This window comes from Ischnura elegans, chromosome 12 (assembly GCF_921293095.1).
Source record: "Ischnura elegans chromosome 12, ioIscEleg1.1, whole genome shotgun sequence".
In the NCBI taxonomy this organism is placed as follows: domain Eukaryota; kingdom Metazoa; phylum Arthropoda; class Insecta; order Odonata; family Coenagrionidae; genus Ischnura; species Ischnura elegans.
The window spans coordinates 5552887-5573846 of NC_060257.1; the positions used below are offsets into that span (position 1 = coordinate 5552887).

Here is a 20960-nt window from a genome sequence, read left to right on the forward strand (position 1 = left end):
ACATTCGGCTTGTGTCGTGGAAGAGTAGGTGGGCTTGGCGCATGGATCGTTTGACGAAAACTACCTCAACGCGTTCAATACTTGGGACTACATTGATGAGAAGTATAACGTAATTTTTGTTAGATTTTTTATTCTAATTTTCTCAGAAATCTTAATGTCTTGAATGAAAGCTCTTCTTCCATTACAAGCATTTTAGGGCGGTTCCTTACTTTTACTATATTGCCGCACTTATAATTCGTGCTTGGAAACTAATCATGAGAACTTTTTGTGGACTGCACTTCCATTCAGGATCGCCGCAGTTTCTTATCTGGGTGATTATACTGTACGGTTGAACTCATTTAAGGTTGAAATATTTTGGAGAAGGTGAGGAGGACTGCCAGCCATGGTTTTTAAGGATCAAGATCATGTGAAAATGCCTGTGCTGTTTCTACTTTTTGAGTTAAAAATAAATGAATACAGTAATTGACGTGAAATCTAGTTGGTTTCATGAAAATGGGGTAAGTAAATGAGCTGTACGGATGCCTTTATGGATCAACAGTTAAAGAAAGGGTCTCCAATTTCCGTAAGATTTGGCAAACCAAAAACCAGAAACCCTCTGTGGGAGTTTACGGGAAGTAATATTCACGTAAACCACCACAGGAGGGCTTCTGGTTTTTTTACGTTCACGAGTGGAGCCAAATTTTACGGCCACAGCAATGACTTTCCTGGTTTCGCTAATAGTAGGACCCGCCCGCCTTTGTGACGGTGCGGGATTCTTCGTCCCTTCCTTCCCTATCCCGTCCCAGGAGGCGTCTTCGGGCTCCTATCGCGGCGGCGCCTCCTTCCTTTTTCCTTCCTGTCCTCCCCCTTCTGTGGTGCAGAGGTGATAAGCTCATAGCTTCAGACTTCGGCCCAGGAGAGTAACCCCGCGAGCCGCCCAATGGGTTTCGAATCCACTGTTCGTGGGACATGTGCCCCCACGTAGCCTCTGCCTTCCCCGAACGGAAATGAAAAGGAGGTCTCGCTTGACCTGAACTGCCGCTGCCCTTCTTGGCTTCGTTCCTGTCTTCGCTTATCTCCCGACAGTGTTGCCAAGTCGAGGAGGCCTTGTCACGCTGCAATGCTGTTCCCCCAGTGGGACGAAATCACAAGCCCTGGAATATGTAGGCACGCTTGTACTTTATGGGGATTCTTAAGGGAAATGAAGCGAAAATCGTTTCCGTTAACATTTCCAATTACAATATTCTTTCGTGTCACTGTTTCCCTTATTTTTATCAGTATAGTGACTGTCATAAGCCTGTCCAGGCCGTGTAAAACTTGAGCCGGCTGAGGTACCGAGAAGACTTTCACTCGTAAAATATTAGCAATCCCTCGTCATGTTTGTCTTAAAATGAATGAAAATCATGGATTATGCAAATTCCAAATTATTCTCTAATAATGGCACTTCAACGACTGGCGAAAAAATAAATTGGGTTTTTCTTGCCCATATTTAATTTTGGAATATCCTTTAAAAATCCTCTTTTTTTATAAGTTCAGTGGTCACACTGCCTGATGCGTGGAATGAAAATTCGGTTAAAATTGATTAAATTATCCCTTTACGAAGAGAAACACGATATGCGTCATAGAATGTCAATCATTTTAGCGCTAAGTGTAAGTGCGCATGTTTTTAATTTTAAACTTCATTAAATAAAAATCTTTTTAGCTACCTCTGTTGGAGACTTTTTCTGCGCGTCGGGACTTTTCCGGACAAAAAACGTTTCCGAGACTTTTTACGACACTATCTTGCCCAAGTTAGTATTTGATGTGCTGACCACTTTTTTTCAGAATCAAGCGTATCCACCGAACCAATCGCTCAACGCGAAGAGTCCCTAGAAGTGACCGTGAGCGTGAAATCCAAAATAAATGGTCATAGCCCCTCGTTTAGCCCGTTTCCGAATTGTGAGGAACAGTCAATGTGTACCACAACGCCTGAGTAAGCTGCTAAAAGGAAATTTTTAGTTGATAAACCTGTGCTCGAGGTATTAATGTTATTGATCAGAATGCTGGTGATCACTTGCATAGCTACGCAAGACCAATAAAAAAAGAGCTAAACTGTTTCTCGTTGTGCCCATTGCGCGACCCCGAAGGCCGAAGTGTTTTATTGAATAATTAAGGAAATATAAAAATTGCATTAATTCTTATCAACTATCATTATGGACTGATTTAACGTGTCATGTAGGTGGGCATATGAAGTGAAGTATCTGGGATAACTTCGAACCTATCGTGGGGACCACAGGTAAAAAATATTTGTGATGGAGCCCTGAAGAAGCTAGGATTCGTGAAGGGTGTTGTGGGAAGATTTTCGGGTGAGAAAGAATAAGGCGGAAAGTGTCATTTCGCATTCGTCCTGCCCACACCTTGCATGTGCAAAGAGAATGCGATTAAAAATTTATATTTCCAGGTCCGACAGAAACGATAAATTAAGAGAGATGTTTTGTCTAACGGATAGGTGTGGGAATTCGTTTTCTCTGTCGAACAGTACGAATCCGATCAGTACGAACGAATGAGAGAGATCTATACCTAGTTTGATAAAACTTTAAAAGAAACCATGTTGTGAGTTTTGGTTTTCGATTAAAAATTAAAAACACGGCGTGTAAATAGCAAATCTTTTGAACAATCCCCAAATGAGACAAGAACGTCCCATTCGCGGTTTTAGACATATCTAATTTTTTTTTCAGAATCGATCATCAAATTTTTGTTCCGTAAAGGGAGGAATCTAGACTTAATTTTAAGGCACCAAGTCCGATCTACCTAAAAAAAATGCGTGTATTGAAGGGGAGAGAAAGCTTTGAATTTTCAAATGTGACAAAAATGTCACGTTCCCAGAGACTAGTGTTTTCTCACGTAAAACTTACTTTCGCTCTAACCTCTGGGGATAAAGTATATCGAGAAAGGATATCCCAATCCAATACACTCTTTACTATATCCCATCGCTCTATCTCAAGATAGTAGATGGGGCCGGAGAGAGCCTCACTTGCGCCTTCTCCCAAAATGAGTCATCTATTTTAGTAAAAATGCTAAGAACTCATTGAAATATTACTCAATAACTATTTAATCTCGATTATCTCCTAATTGTGTTTTCAAATTCATCTTTTACACCGCCAGGGTTAAATTTGAATAGACATGCTAATTACGTTGAGATTAGTATGGTAAATGACTCCTTTTTTTGGGCTTCCAGTATGAAGTAATCTTGATATGAGTAAAATTGATGTGTTTTAGTCGAATAAACACGCCAACCGGTAAATCCAAATACATGGATTGTAAATATATTTATCGCTGCGAAAGCTTCCTGTTGTGTTGTTGTTTCTATATTTTCTTTCAACTTCTTCACCTGCTGATTGTCTCGTACATTCTGATTTTGTTCGATTCTCTTCCTTTTCTTTTCTAACTATAACCGTTTGCTTTGAATGGACCGACACCGAAGGAAATAGTCTACCTCCGACACCGGGATTTCTTTTAGCTTTTTGGAGAAAATGTTTTATATTTATTAGTGAATGGAAAGAGAAATGCATTTTCAACTACTAAATATTTTTTGTTTTAATTTTTATTGTACGAAAAATTGTTTTGTAGCAGACACAGAAAATGTAGTAGCATAAACTTCCTTAGACCATCTCTGTCATGAAAGCTGAGATGCATATGGATAATTTAATTAAATTAATATGACCCGCGTGCATGTTACAAATATCACGTTGATTTGGATAAATTTTATGGTGAGAGTTTATAACAGACTAGTCTGTTTCGTTGCAAGAGTTGAAATCTCTGAGAAAGTGCTAACTACCGTGCTCTTAAGGTTTAAAAACCGATCACAGAACAAATACCAGTTGTTGAACTATAGTAGAAGCAGCCTGTCATGATAAATACCAATGTCTACCAATCTGAGGAAACAAGCATATACGCCTTTCATGTGTTTGCGTTGCTAGCATTTTTATCGAACGTACGATTTAACAAATATATATAGTAAATTTCGGCATTTCCTTTCATCGAGGTCCAAAACTCGACCATAAACGTCCAAAACCGAATGACCGCACTCGGTGGCGGCGAAGTATGAAGTCCTTACCTGTCAAGCAATAGGTCACGGGTTCGAGTCCCACCTGGATAGGTTGCCATTATCCAGGGCATATTTTTTCTTACCCGTACAATTGTTGAATGTGTGCAGTTTTCTGTGGTGTGGGGATAAAAAATACAGCCCCTAAATCCGCTTAAATAGGCTTGTGGCGGGGGTCCTTTTTACAAATAACGAGGAAATGATGAAGGTCCTCCCAGCATCCATTTAGCCCCCTGTTGTTTTAGGGGGAAAACGAATTCCCATACATATCCATTCGGCAAAAATCTCTCTAAATTTATTGTTTCTGTCGGACCAGGAAGGACGGTGAGGTTAAAATGCCATGTTCCCCGTGTCGCTCTGAAGGGTCTCAATTGCTCAAGCGGTCTAATCCTTGTGTCAGCCTTCCGAGTCTCTAGCTGGTCCCAGGCTAATTCGTTTAACATTTATACAGCGTTATCTGTTCGCAGTTTTTGGCGAATCGTGCAGTTTTCCTTTGCATTTTTCTGACGATAGATGTAATATACAAGAATTGCCATGAGAAAAAATTCCCCTGGACCGGGAATCGAACCACGGACCTTTGGCTTTTACGGGCCAATGCGCAGACCACTACGATATCCAGGTTCTTTAATTCTCATGACAATTATACCGAGGCTCATGGCACTAGGTGATACATGTAGCATTCGCACGATGATCCTGGAAGACTTGTGTTTAAAATAATTTCGACTTTTTGGGCGATATTTGTTTTGCAAAATGAAGGACTTTTTCCCCGCGGTCTTGTAATCATGATAGAGTTGAAACATTTCCACCTCTTCGAACCCACTTCGAGTTGTTAGCGAGTGGATGCAGTAATCTAATTTAAACGTGCGAATTTTTCCCCGGTCGAAACGAAAGTTTAGAATTAAGTCGTTTGATAAAGATATTCTTGTGTTTCCTTGGAGTCTCTTAGCTAATGCCATTACGTCGTATGGAAAGGAGAAGCTAGATTGAACGTTGGCGAAATTATTGCCTGAAGTAGTGAATACACGCGGAAGGAAAACCGAAAAGAAAAAGGTAATACTGTTTTGGCTTAACTGCATGCAATGTTAGCTCTACTTGATGTTTACTTAAAATGATGCTACATTTCAATGCAAAATTCGTGAAAACTTTGAATTATTTGTTTTAGGTCGTACAATCACGGCAATCACGTCGTACAATGGTGATAGTTTGAATATGCTGCGGAGTCTACGTGCTAGGCTAAGGCTGCTTGAGCAATTGAGAATATATTGGAACACAAACTTGCAATTTCCCTCTATTTCAGTGTGGAAAAATTCAACACCATCTCGCTTGGATCGGTGGATTTTATTCAATTGAGAATAGATACATATTTTAATTTATTTATTAAATTATTCAAACACAGCCAAAATGGCCTTTACATTGAATACAAAACGTAAAATCTGCAGCTTTAACAAATGTAAACTATAAAAAAAACTATAAAAAGGATATAAAAAAGAAAAAAAGGGATTCAGTAGAATTTCAGAGCGGCGCTAAGAGCATCATATTATAACCCTACTATATTTCCAGATCCGACAGAAACAATAAATTGAGAGCGATTTTTTGCCGAATGGAAAGCATTAGGAATTCGTTTTTCCCGATAAGCTTAAATAAAGGTCTATGCGATTTGAGTCGACAGTAATACGGTTAAAACAAAATTTTAAACATTTTTTTGTCTTAACTTATCTCTTCGTTCCGTCGTTTTCATATTTAGCTTTTTCGGGTTTGTGTGAACTACCCCGTTGGCAATGGTTGGTTCCGTGCGCTAAGTTTACTTCGATTCCTCTGTGTTTGGCGCAGAGAAGTCGATGTCCGGGATCAATGGCGATTGGCGAAAATCCACGGAATGGGAACCACAGGGTCTTGTGTAAGGGCGCTTGCTATTTCTGCGGCTGCCATATACGTAGTAGGCCTTGCTGCGGTCAGCCTCCCAAATACCATCCCTCAGCGAAACCAGTATTATCGCCGAGTGTCACAAATTATACTGTGGTAAAGTCTAATTATTAAAAGTTACTCTGTGGTATTTAGGCGGTGAGTTCTCGTCAACATGCCATGCACTGAACTCAAGATTTATGTCCAGGGATTGAGGGGGATCGCTAGTTATGTGGGATTTTTTCGTAATAATTCACGGGGCACTCGCGTAAAATCGCCAAATGGTCCAAGATGAGGTTGGTAATGCTTCAAATTAGTGTGGCAATGTTAGCAAGTGTCTCGTTTGGGATAGGTGTATCATGGAATGAGCATTATAATCCATTCCAACCCTTTACTCCACTCCGTATATGCCAGTAAATTTGTCCTGTCTTCTAATTAATGTTTTCAATGGGCTCCGCTTTCTGAATGCCTTTTCATTTGTTCATACAGAATTTCCAGGTTACTTTTCACATCATGCTGTAGTTCCACATTTCAAATCATCTATGCTTTTTCTTTCATCTTTCCCCATAGTCCATGTCTCGCTGCCGTACTATAAAACTCCGAAAAGGTCTTTTTCGTTTGCAGGATATTGATGGATTCAGAAAAGTTTTCTTTGTTTTTGAGAGCTATCTTCGCCAAAAGTATTCTGCGACGCATATCTTCTGAATTTATTTCATTCGGTCTTTGAATGATGTCGACAAATTAATTGAAAATTTAAAAATCAGCGTTTTTGGGGGCATCAGGCTCAAACCCCGGCGGTGGCGGAGAAGTGTTGAGGAATGCCCGATCCCTGTTGTGCCGTACAGTGGAGATCACTTCATGCACAGCACTCCGTCCGTCGGATGGGACGTTAAGCCGTGGTCCCCTTAGAGTCTTGCCTTATAGGCCGGGTTTCTCTCCACCCTCCTTCCCTACCATAACCTAATGTCGCAAGTGACTTAAGCTGTCGGTCGCCTCCTAAAAATGCTAATCTACCTATAGTGTTTTTGAGTCTTATGATTCCAGAATTAAATCCGTAACGTTTCGTTGATCTTGAGGTACGGCGTACGGGACTTTCTTTCATAATATGTAAGATTTAGAAATCATAGCTTTTGTCTATTTTCTATCTTTCGTTTTTAAGGTTTAAGTTAACATTTAATACTAGATTTTTTGGGTTTTCAAGGCTTGGCAAACCACTGTAGACACCCTTACGGCTTTAATGTCCTGAAAGCAGAAGTGGAACGCCGTGCACGCGTAGAAAAATAAAAGAGAGATGACCATTCATAGAGGGATGTCAATCAATTTGTACTCAGCGAAATGAAAATCCAATTTAATTAAAAAAAAAATGATTTATTTCCTATGCTGCCAGTGTACAATATTTAGGTGAGTGATTAATACAAATGCGTAGCATGGACTGTGACACAGGAATGATTACTGTGGAAAACTTTGGTGTGTAGATAGAGCTGTTTCTTAGCTCGCACATAGCAGCGATGGGAGACTCTTAATTATGCTGCAACTCTTTTCCTCCGGGATGGCTTCGTGGCCTGGCATTCGCCAAGAGACGTGAGGGAAACCGGCAAAACCCCACGCAGGCCGCCCTGTATAACTTCACTGGAAATTACTTATTACGCTGCAACTCCTTTCCTCCATTGTGCTGGAACTTTCTTTTCCTCCATTATGCTGGAACTCTTTTTCTCAACCTCGATGGAGCCCTTTTCTTCCATTGTGCTGGGACTCTTTTTCTCCATTATGCTGGAATTATTTTAACCATTATACGGGAAATATTTTCCTCCATTGTGCTGGAACTCTTCTCCCTTCCTTATGCTGGAAATCTTTGCCTCCGTTATGCTGGAAATCTTTTCTTCCAATATTCTGGAATTCTTTCCTCCATTATGCTGTAACTTTTTTCTCAACCTCGATGGAGCTCTTTTCTCCATTGTGCTGGAACTCCTTTTCTTACAATATTCTGGAATTATTTCCTCGATTGTGCTAGAGCTCTTTTTCTCCATAGTACTGGAAATCTTTTCCTCATTTAGGCTGGGATTCTTTTTCTCAACCTCGATGGAGCTCTTTTCCTTATTTATGCTGGAACTATTTTTCTCCATGGTACTGGAAATCTTTTCCTCCATTATGCTGAAACTTTTTTCTCAACCTCGATGGTGCTCTTTTCTCCATTGTGCTGGAACTCCTTTTCTTTCCTTATTGTGGAATTCTTTTCCTCCATTCTGCTGGAACTCTTTTCCTTATTTATGCTGGAACTATTTTTCTCCATGGTACTGGAAATCTTTTCCTCCATTATGCTGGAACTCTTTTATTCGACCTCGATGGATCTCTTTTCCTTCCAATGTCTTCGTGGCCTGCCATCCCCCAAGGCGTGAAGGAAACCCATCAAAACCCTTCGCAGGCCGCCGTGGTTGTCGGTTGATTTCTTTTCCGTAGGAATTCCATTGGTTTTTATCCCTGTTCACCTGCTCCTCGAGAATACGGCCACGCCTTGGCTCAATTTTCACGGAGCAGTGCGTTTGGCGTGTGCGTCAGTGGCCCTCTCCATTGAAACTGAGCCATTCGTGCACCTTCATCACCTGGGTAGCAGGAGCATTGTTGGCCACGTCCAAAGCCGTGTTCACCCCGACGACTATTGTTGCCGCGCGTGATAACTACTGCTACGACTAGCCCGTGCAATGTGCTTGTTACCATGACAGCACGGCATATGGAAGGAAATGCTACGAATTCATAAATTATTCCTTAATTACTTCTCGCGCTGATGCTAATAAACTGTTCTCGTATTGTCCCTTTCTATTTATCTGGGAAGTCTCCTGAAATAATCTATCGAATCAAAAATTTTCCTGAGATCTGCATAAACAAGTGACTTCGTGTGCAGTCACGCGCACGGTTGAAAAGTATTCATAGCGAAAAGGGCGAAATTCATCAAAATAAATATTTTGCCTTGACGGATTTCGTACCCGGATCACCCGATTGGCGCGTAAATTGCCCCCGTGCTTCTTGGTACTCACCTGATCGCGAGACTGCCTACGAAGTTGCTTTTTATACGCAGTGCTTTGAAAATCTTACGTTGCAGAATAGCGTGGAAGTTAGGTTTTTTTTCAGTATCGCCAATGGCCAGAAGCACAACCTTCGTAACCTGTGCCGCAATATGGTATTAAGACTAATATTAACTAAGACTAATTATAGTACTGCTAAAGTTGCAATTTCACGTGCGATACGTACAATTAAAACTGCTTTTGCGACACAAGGGGTGACATATTTCGTACCCATCATTTCGTAAGTGACAACATGGCATGGGTGGCTGAATCGAAACAAGTAAATTGTGGCACTCAGGGAATCGAAGTTATCTGGAGGCTAGGATAAATCAGTGAAGTAATCGTCGATTACGAGCAAGTGACGATTGCAATGAAAGTAGCGATTACAATGAAAGTAACGTTTCCTGTTTCACAGTAAGGAGTAAATAAAAAATAAAAATTACGTTTCGTAAAAAAGTAATCGTTACAATTAAAAATTACTGCAAAAGCAACCGATACAAGAAATCCGATGGATTTAATCGATCACTTGCCAAAACTGAAAATAATTTGTAACGAAAAACAGTCTTCCTCACTGAGCCATTTTCTCGTAACTTTAAAATGAAAACATGCTTGGTTGCCGCGCACTTTTCATGAATAGGGTGGTTTCCTTCATCAAAGAAAACGAAAGGCATTGATTGCGATTCGTTACCCACCATTAGTGTATTCAATATATACAAATTATTTGGTTTTAGAAATACCGGTTTAGACGAATGGCAATGGTCAATTTTTATCCTCATTTGAAAAAGGCCATATTGGCGCCCATGCGATGCCACTCCACGTGACGTCACAGGGACCTAGTTTCTATACGAGTAGATAGGAGTTTTACATCGTCTGAGATTACCAATGCATGTATGAGGCCCAGAGCTCAGGGAAACATCTCTTAATAATCACCTATTAAAACTGGCTAAGGTCGGAAAGTTTTCCTCGTTTGATAGGTTATTAATAATCTGTATTTTAGCCAAGCGCTACCAGCTAGCAGGATACTCTACTACCTGCTAGCATCCTGCGTCGTATCTGCGATCAAATCCTCGCCCCGAGGTCACCTCACTTGCGGCAGCGGGAACCAGAACGAAGTCACACGGAGTTTTCCCGGCATTCATGCTTAGCCGTCGCGTTTTCGCGCGCTTGAAAATTTTCACTTTTCATTTAATCGCGAAAAATAGATATCGTCATTTAAAAGTCTAAAAGCGTGAAATGCGTACTCCAGGAGTAATAATCTTTCGATTTAGGCAATAAAAAAATAATGGGAAACCACCCTATTAGTGACGCCATTAGGTTCTGGTTCATTACGTCGTTCAGAGACCCAATCTTTGACGGAAATAGTCGCTCATTACAGCGTTTATGACTACGAATCAGGCGAGGAAGATATACCCATGCATAGGACACATGCGGATGATGCTTCATCTTCATCATATAGATGCGCAGAATCTAATAATGCTTGTAAATAAATGCCTGAGCCCATAAGCCGGTTGCTCCGTCGGAATTTCGCTTGATTAGTTAAAAAGACATCGCACAGGACTTGTTATTATTTCTCTTATGAAGTAAGAAACTAATCAGCAGATTACTATCTTAATATCACTAAGATACATCATGCATCGCCAAATATTCACCATGACTAAGTCTACTCAATGTATCCCGAAAATTGCAAGATGATAACAAGTTAAGCATTTGTAAATCCGTCACCAAAATATATCGGTTGAGCATGCGTCCTCTTAATAAAGAACCCTCCCCATTTTGGTGACTATCTCTTCGGCATTGGCGGAAATAATGTCCTCAGTGAGTCATTTGCTGCAGAAACGGAAGAAAGCGCGTGCTGCGGGTTGCCTAGCGCGCCCCAAATTGTTGGGATTGTCTCATCTATGAAGAATGGCATCCAACTGCCGTAATCAAGTTTTATTCCCTAATCTTCACTGCTACTGGTGTACTTCTATCCAAAAATGTGTTCACTTTCTCCAAAAAATGAGTCTTAATTCCACAATTTTTTATCAAATGTTTGAGAATTGTTAGAGGCATAATTACCTTACCTTACTTACCGTAGACCCTAGGCCACTGTGAAGACCACTATGCTATCAAGGATCCTTCATTATCATGGCAATTTCATTGAGTTTCATGGCGCTAGATTGAAACGTACTTGGTACTCAGTTTGTGGAGGAGTGTATAGCTCAAACAATAAAAAGGCACGGCTGAACAGAGTGTCAAACTTTTAATAACAAAGAAAAGTGGTCGAATAACAAAAAAAAATCACCTTGGTGAACTGTGGTGGTGACGATAGCAACTACTGACTCGGGGAAAAGGCAAGATAGGAAACAGGGATGGAAGATTGTTACCTTGGCTGCTATGGTTGCTGCTTGGCTGGTTACCTTACTATGGTCAAAAAAAAAGTGCCTTCGGTCGCCTACCGGGAGCAGCTCTTCTCACGTCCAAACACTCGACAAGAGCTTCAGCAAAACAATGCCCACCGCTCGTGGACAAGCATTCCCTTGTATAGGTTTGGGTCGATTTGCCACCACCAATGTTAGGGCCCCTACTGACCGGAGGCCATTTCCTTTTGGCGGGGGATTTCACCACCCGCCAAGCTGCTCGACCGATGGCGTAAAATGAGGCAGGGCTTAAGATGTTAGACCCTTGCTATCCATTCAAGATGGCATTGCAAGGGGATCAAGGAAGTCACTGCTTATGGATAACCGCATACCTAAAGCCACGCATAGCAGTGTGTGATATATACATGAACCGAGCTGAGATCTGTCTCGTTGACTCGGTTGGGGTTGGCATAAGGGAGTGGATCGAGAGTGGGCCAAGTGAGCTAGCAGTCTGAAATATCAGCTCAGGGCTTGTCTGAGTGCTAAACTCATTCAGCTCAGTTGCTCGTTGCAATTCTATTTTGTCATTGGAATCTGCCTTCTTCACGAATGCACTGTTTTTTGTGGCGAATTGTCTGTGGCTCGCAGTTATTTACTTGAAGGTGGCAAAAATATTCAAAGGTGGCTTTGACCATTTGAAATTTACTTAGGCATTGTTATTGAGATGGTTGGGAGCAATAATGTTCAACAAATGATCGCTCTTAACTTTTTAGGCTCTCTCACTCATCCTAAGCCCCATTGAAGAACATATGATGAATCTTTTATTTGAATATTAAGATAAAAATTGACCAAATGAATTCATAAAGAAATGCTAATAATCTCTGTTTGTGTTGCCTTTATGTTAGATTCGTTGTAGTTCCTGATATTGGCATAATTTGCCGCTTACAGGGTGTGATGATAAAACCTTCATGCTACCCACTCTCATTCAGTATTCAGAAACTAGGTTAACAGCACTCGATAATGGGATGTTCTACAAAATATAAACTCACTGGCAGGAGGAAAACAGAGGGATGGCATAATTAATACTGATGCACATATATGCAGTGATTGCATTGCACCTACCATTAAGTAAGCTCAAATTCTTATTATTTTTATTTAATTTTGGATAGTTAATTGACCAAGGGAATACATTATACATACTGCTGCTGAAGTTGTTGCTCTTCATGTGGAATAGAAACTATGTAGCATGCGTAAATCTTCTACAAGAAAAGTGTCTGACGGTTTTATTTCACATTCCCATGGAATGTCATACATTTTTGTGATTGTGTAAGCAGCATTATCTATTTTAACGTGGCAAGCTATTTGTCCTACTAATGTAATTCTTTCTATTTCATTTCAGCAAATCGTTGGCAGCGAGGAAGAGATCACGGAGATCTTAGAAAAACGGAAGGAATCAGAATGGAGTGCTGAGCCTAAAACGGAAACGCCTCCTCGCAAGATCTGCTATCAGTGTTGTAGGGTTAGTATTACTGCTCTATGTTTGGGAATATTTAAAAAAAAAGGTTTAATTATTGAAGTTGAAGTTTATTCATATGTACTTAGGTTATTTGCACTCTCCCACTAAATTTCAATTAGCAATACTACATGTTTCGCCGTTAAGTGGTACATTCAGTTAGCAGAATGTTTGTTTGTTATTTCTAACATTATTTTGTTAACGTTCTCACTCATGATTTATTTAGGACGTTTGCGCTTAATTTTGGTTTCATGGGAATGCAGTGGCGAAGGGAGGACAATTGTTGGAAGAGATGTTCGTTGCAGAGAGTTGTGTTAGGGTCTCTGTTGAATCATCTATTTTCAGTTTGTTTAAGAGCATCCGTTGTCAGTCTTTTCGATAGTCTCTTGGTAAACTTTCTGGGGTGAAATTGCATGAATTCATATTTAGTGTCAAGGGGGTGTTTTGCAAGAAGGGAGGTATGTATGGCCCTTCTCATTGAAGCACCATAAATGTTCTTTCATGCCAATCATGACATTTCTTCCTGTCTTCCCAATATATGGGGTGTTCAACTGTTACAATTTAGTTTGTAAATTCCAGACTTAAGGCATCAACTTGTCTTTGACTTTTACAATGAATTTAGATAAGTGTTTATCCGGTTAAAGTGTGGAGATACTTTTGGGGGGGGGGGATATTCTCCCAGCTGGTGCTCATGAGAATTATTTACTTTATCTTCTTGCTTTACCTTTTGGCCCATACTTTCCACACTTATTGTTGGAAAATGAATGTGTGCTCGATGAAACACAGAAACCATGGTAATTAACTTGTGATGGGTTTGGCAGTCTGTGAACCCAAATTATGCCAACCCAATGGTCCATTAACTAAAGTTAGTTATGTTTTATTTATGAATAATTTTGATGGTTTAAGTTAAATGTTAATGCTTCAAATGTTCTAAGAATATGTTTAATATCTGCACCATTTGGAATGATTAATTTCAATCATTATTTTTTTTTTAATCATTAATCCAGAGTATGGAAATGAATGCTCTTCCAATTCTGTACGAAATGCTCCACATTGTCCCAATAACAGTGACAATCCCCTTTTACAGCAGAAGCCCTGCAATTTTCACTTATTTATCACTGGCAATCACTTGTTATCATTATAATTTCCCTCTGATGTGTTGATCAATCAGTGACCCCAAATTTTTACTAGTCAAGATTAACCACACTTCAATGTATTAAACAAATAAAAGTTGGCTATGATCAGTTTATGAATAATTTTAATGATTAAAGTTTGGCATTAATGCTTCTGTTATGTAATGGTTAATTTGAATGGATCTACTCCAGCTCAAATATATGTGTCGTGCGTACCAGGAAACAAGCTGCTGCCACAGTGTGATGAAAACCACCTGTTTAGCATAAATTTATACATATATGTGTATGCTGTATGCTCTAATTGGATAAAGCTTTTGAAATGTAAGGGACCAGTGTAACCTTTCCAGTGCTAGTTACCTCATCTATAAAGAACGATTTTAATTGTGTATTCTTTTAATGATTACAGTAAAATCCGTTTATATTGAGGGTTTGAGGGGACATAGTTCTTACCTATGTCATTTCCTCCCCCATATTATAAAGAGGAACTTATTGCGAAACAAAGAATAAACTAAAAATAAGTTTCAACAAAAAATTAATTGTATAACTCAGTTTTCAAATGGTTTTGAATGGTTTATTGTTAGGATTTTGTCCGCTATCTACTTTATAGGGTGTAACTTAAATAATCTGTTGTGTATTTCCTTTTTTTGCTACAGTTCTTTGCTTGGTTGCATTTCTAATTGATGAACTGATTTGGGCATCAACTCTGAGGTGAAACAAAATGTTTGACTAAAAATCCTTTAAGAGGATAGAAATATGAAGCTAGTTGGTTGTGAGAGCATGGAAATTGCTGGTGTGGGTCTATTCCATGGGTACACAACTCACTCTTACCATCTTCAGCTCGAGTTCTTATGAAATATGATGGATTTCTTGGGCTGTTCTATAGTAAAATAATGTTGACTCAAATGCTGTCACCATTACCTTGCTTTCTTATCAAGTAACAAATAGGGTGGTTTCCTATTATTTTTTTATTGCCTAAATCGAAAGATTATTACTCCTGGAGTACGTATTTCACGCTTTTAGATTTTTAAATGACGATATCTATTTTTTGCGATTAAATGAAAAGTGACAATTTTCAAGCGCGCAAAAACGTGACGTGTAAGTATGAATGCCGGGAAATCTCTCCGTGTGGCATATTTCTGGTTCCCGCTGCCGCCCTGTGAGGTGACCTTGAGGCGAGTTGAGCGCTGATACCCTGCTGGCTGGTAGCACTTGGCTTAAATAAGGATTATTAATACGTTATCAAATGAAGAAAACTTTCCGACCTTAGCCAGTTTTAATAAGTGATTATTAAGACATGTTTCCCTGAGCTCTGCGCCTCATGCATGTATTGGTAACCTCAGACGATGTATAACTCCTATCCTCTCGTATAGAAACTAGGTCCCTATGACGTCACGTGGAGTGGCATTGCATGGGCGCCAATCTGGCCCTTTTCAAATGAGGATAAAAATGGAACATAGCCATTCGTCTAAACCGGTATTTCTAAAACGAAATAATTTGTATATTATGAATACACTAATGGTGGGTAACGAATCGCAATCAATGACTTTCGTTTTCTTTGATGAAGGAAACTACCCTATTAGAAGTTATTAATCCAGTAGCTGTGATTTTGATGACAGCTTATGTAGTGGTTTACTTTCTTGAAGTAGTGCTGTGGTGACACTAAAGTTGGGATTTATATTGAAATATGTACAATGGAAATAGTGATTGGGATAAATATTTGGTATATTGTAACTCAAAATTATGTTGCTGAATGTATTGATTGTTTAATGCTGTGCTATGGATACATATCAGCTGGGTCATCAGGAAAAATTTTGCCAAAAAGATACCCATATGTGGCTATCATAATGTTATGCTTTTGGGGGACAAAATGTGACCTATGGGCAGTATTCTCAAAGCAGTGGTTTATTAGGCTTGCGTTTTCTGCGGTTTTTACTGTAATTCTAAGTTTCTGCACCCATGGAAAACAATTCCTGTCACTCCGAACACCCCTTAAATGTCCCAACTGTAACTGTGGCAATTTCCTTTCACAGCTGAGGCCTTGCCAGTATCACTTGTTGGTGAATGGGGTTTCGAGGTATATGTGCACAACTCCGTGTTTCCAAGCATTCCGAAGGCAGCATCCTGCGTCCAAGGGGGGTCAGAATGACGGGGAAGGTGGTGACGGAGATGTGGCAGCACCGACCATCGACCTGGCTGTCGGGAATGACGTGGGTCTGCCATTGGTGGAGGCCAAGGGTCCTCACGGGAAGGAGAGGACGCTGGAGTGTGCCTTGTGCCAGCGAGTCGTCCCACCACCCACTGCCAGTGAGAAGTCCCTCTCGTGGGAAACAATGGAGTTCTGTAATGAAGGGTGCTTAGGTGAGTTCAACAGCAATCCTTAACTCTTCAACATTTAGGCCACCGTGAAGCAAACTATACTCTGTTCATTTTTTTCTTTGGCGGGTGAGCTGGTGTGGCCAAAGCAAGTGGAGATGAGGGGAGGGAAAGTTTCTCGACATGTGACTTTGCCTTTGCCAATCAGCAAGCAGTAGGCGTGGCCTCAGTCAGTCGCTCTCAGACCTCAGTCGAGTTAACATCGTGACTGCTCATGGAGCAGTGTTGCCAAACCTCACGCGTTCTCCTTGTATGTGATGCCTTTCACCAACGGTGCCTCATTCAAGGTGGAAGCTGACAATGTAATGGGCTTCTGTGAAAGGATTATCCCCAATGCCTTCCAAATGAGTAGGTATATTGTCTCGGCACCAGGGACAAAAACCTGTGGCCACCTATGACTCTAACGATGTCAGTGACAAGGTAGGGCGGCTATGTACATTTGGCAACGTTATGTTCACTCTTCCTCTCTCTCTCTCAGTACTACCTCTCCCCTATCAGCGAAGCCATCCGAGAGTGTCCGGGCTCTCACGAAAGCTCACCCGCAGACATAAAGTGAATAGACTTCTGGATCATAAAATGATAGAAAGATAAGACACCCTGACACAGAATTTATTTTCCTCCTCGCTCTGTAAGCATGATAAGTTTCATTGAAATTGGGGCATACACTTGGTTAATGCTCCTTATGATTAGGAATGTGTCAAATGTATGGTATTTGTATTCCTAGTCAGTCTCCTGTGTTCCCAGATAGGTTCTAATGTACCCACAGAAGTTCCAAAATATGTACCAGGAAAGGAACACGACAACTCAGATGAACACATGAATATATAGCCTAGATATTCCTCTATAGGGTTCTGTTCTTCAAGATCTGCCCCAAGTAACCGGTGGACCCATTAAACGGAATCTACTGTGTTACTAACTAATATTTCTATTACTAAGTGTAAGTATTTAAATTTGGAATGTAAATTATGGCATTATGTAAAAGTAATGAAGTACAGTGCAACCTCGATATAACGACACCCCACGGTGTACTAATAAACACTCGCTATAGCGAATTGTCGCTTTACCGGAGGTGGAGCAAATAATAGCCAATATACCTGTTGCGAACAGATATACAGGAACAGGAGTGGTGCGGCGACAGATAAACATCTATCCGATAAACGTAAGCATAAATCCAGACGAAAGGCGATGTTTTATTGCATCACTAAATTTCCTTACTCAAACAATGACTAACTATTCAAACAATTTATAAGCGCCGCACTGAATAAAAATCATGGAAAGCATTGTTTCGTAAGTCATTATGCCAATGCAAAACCGACGAAGCCATTTTTCTATGCACTTAATTAGTTCATTTACGTGATCATTCTATTATTTTGGTATTTTCCACTGAAAATTCAAAAATTAATTGATAAAACAGTATCGCGGTTATTTAATGCCTCAAATGTTTCCATTGGTGTATGTTTATTGTTTCTGTACGTTATGCGGCAGTGAAGTGAAATAACGCATTACATTTGTTTCTACAGGTGAAAACGGTGGAAGGTTGTATAACGTTCCCGCCTTGGAAGACTTTTTCTATCAAATAATGTAATACCTACATCATCTACGGTAAAAAGTTAGCGAAACTTGAAAAATGATGTGATTAAAATTGGCGTTGTTGAAAAAAAGGTTCTTTTTGAGTGTTACGCTCGTGACGTATTTGAAGTAATACACCGAGTTTACCACGGCACTGCAAACGAGAGTTAGTTGTTCTGCGAGTTCTTCCAGCGGCCACCAGGGGATGCTCGGCTACCCACGTGACAAAAGAGAGCGCCAGTACGACTCCGACCACTGACGCGAATAGTTCACCCTTGTAAATCCGCAACGGAGAATAAATAAGTCCATCCGGACAATTCACGCTGAGTATCATTGCTTCGTACATCCTACATCATCGCTAAGGCGCACTACCTACCTTTAGAGGCATCATTGCAAGAAATACCTCATAATGCAAGGGTTTTGTCGAGGAGTTGTATGTAAAAAAGTTCCGTTTCGTCTATGTTATATGACGCGGGGAATACTTCTAAAGATACTTATGATCGGAGTCCTCTCTTCCACGACTTCGGGTTTACACCGCAGGCATCACCAGGGGATTGTGAGGGGAGATAACGCTTTGGTGCTTCGCATTAGTATAATCAACCTTCTGCACTCTTAAAATTCTCGATTCGCAATCTATCCCTGAAATTTTCTGCTTTAGGCTTGGGCGTAGCCCCTTTCTCAGAAGTTCCCGCAGATTTGAATGGGCAAAACCACCCGAACAAAGCTCCTTATAACTATTCATCGTCTGCATTCCTTGGGCGCTTCTGTGTTTTTATAATTTTGCAGAGCGAATAGGAAGATAAATTAATTTCGACATTCTCATATTACTCCTTTATTTTTATTTTCTCGCTTAGACGTGTTTGGTGTTTTTTTGGCCATGGTCACTGCCATCAAATGCTTTCTATTCACGCAACTCAAGGACGTGCGGGTATGCTGCCAACTGCTTTCTGCCGCCCGAGGAACAAAAGAAGATGAAGCATTCGCGAATGCTAATGCCACAATATTTTCACCAAAATTAACTACTTATTTATCGAACGACAGTTTACCACGTAAATTTGAGACTGAGTATTCCATTAACTTCATATCTAACAGATCGCTAGAAATTACAGAGGTTAAGGAGTCTTGATGAAAGTCTTCCGGCGGTAAAACCCTCGCTATGGCGAGAGGCAGCACCAAAAGGGTGTCGTAAAAACGAATTTTTTAACACGCTTATTATAGGGTCAATTGACGGTGCATCGGCTATCTCTCGTTATAGCGGGAGTGTCGTTATAGCCCGTACTCGCTTTAACGAGATTCCACTGTAATTTTGGGCGTTTTAATATTCTTATGTATCACAGTAAAATTAACCTGGAATTTTGTCAAATTTCCGTGGAGAACCTGGAATTGTGCATTGTGAATATTCCTTCTTTGATTGGTGGATACCTGTTGACAGCGGAGCTGACAGGGAAACATTGTGTAAGGGGCAAGGTTGAGTTGAAAATTTGTCAGGTGCACCCACCCAAATGAATAGTAAGATATGTGCCAATATTTTCTCCAAATTAAATTTTTCAATTTATTAGGTCGGCTGGAGTAATATTTGTGTGATTGCTCAATTTTCTATTGCACTTCTAATTTTTGCTGTTCTCTGATTGTCAATTTTCCTGCAGAAAAGGTTAAAATGTTTACCAAAAAGCCTCGAGGAATTTCTATTGTGCATATTACATATTAGCAACTTTGTTATTATTTCTATGCTGATGACTTCGAAAGTAGTCAACATCAAGCTGTGGAAACATACTGATCTTGTTGTCTTAGAAACTAGTTAATCATTTTCATTTTTGGAAGTCTTGCTCATTGACTCCATTTTGTCAATTATGTTATATGTAACGGATGAACTTTTTTCCTTCAGGCAGGTACCAAGATCAGCTCAGTTCCAGTTGTTCCCATTGTAGACTTCCTGTACAAAGAATTAGCATGGGAAAATACTGTGTCCGTTTTGGTTATAATATCAAGCAGTTTTGTTGCTCCACCTGTTTAGAAGAGTTCAAAAAAGGTCTAAAGACATGTACATACTGCCAAAAAGACATCTCAAATGGTGCTGAAGGCTTTCTTGCCCCTGTTGGTGATAAAGGCCAATTTAAGGTGAGCTTATCATAAGTGAATTATACATTGCATGTTTTAATGTTTGATCTGTGACGCTTGAATTGCCAATTTCTTGCCTCTCTTTCATTGTCATTAAATTATCTGCCAGGGTTGTCTGTAAAGTAAGATGAGCAATTGTTTTTCACAACACAAAATCAAGTTTGTTGACATTAAATAAGACATGTTTCGAAATCTTGGGCTTTTTCTTATTTTTTTGCAGAATTTGCTGTCGTGATCAATGCATTTTTGAGAATGGTACTCCTTCTCTTTATAAATATCTGCATCATCTCAACTCTCCCGTTGCTCTATGAATGTGCCTCTAAAACTTTCTCTCAGCTTCAGTCCAGTTGCTACACTAATAACACAACCTTGCATTGGACTGCCCCCAGAGGGAAGTCCAATGCAAGGTTGCTGCTGATCACTATTATTTTTAATTTTCGATTGGTATTACAGGATTTCTGCAGTCCTTCGTGCATGGAGCAGTACGACCACATTAGCTCAGGAACAAGACCTCAAAAGAAAGAAGCAGCCTGTGCCGTGTGTGATAAAGTGCGACCTGTAATCTCAGAAGTCGTGACTAGGAGGCTTGGGAAGACGGACAATACTGATTCTAATCCTCCAGTCTATAGCTTGTGTTCTGACCCCTGCTTTGCTGCATTTAAATTTGTCAATGAGGTGAAGACAGGTAAGATGTGGATGAATTACAATTTTAATAAGGTCAGTTGATTTGAGTGAACTGTAACGGAATAAAATGTTAGATGAAAGAATCTCAACCTTTGTGGAGTTGAGTTCAACAGTATATCTAGTACTCTAGAATATCTGGAAGGCTTGGACTCTTTGGGTATATTATTGTCCCTAGCACTTCCTGTGAAATCTGTGGAAAATATCAAA

General features: G+C 40.1%; 1 protein-coding gene across 1 annotated transcript in view; it reads left to right on the forward strand.

Moving 5' to 3' along the window:
- Positions 1-20960, forward strand: part of LOC124169718 (zinc finger MYM-type protein 3) — an 82753-nt gene that overhangs the window by 20220 nt on the left and 41573 nt on the right. Inside the window, exons 2-5 of the mRNA XM_046548405.1 lie at positions 12763-12882; positions 16040-16367; positions 19837-20069; positions 20523-20754. Coding sequence (XP_046404361.1) covers positions 12763-12882; positions 16040-16367; positions 19837-20069; positions 20523-20754 — 913 coding nt within the window. The remainder of the gene's footprint in view (positions 1-12762; positions 12883-16039; positions 16368-19836; positions 20070-20522; positions 20755-20960) is intronic.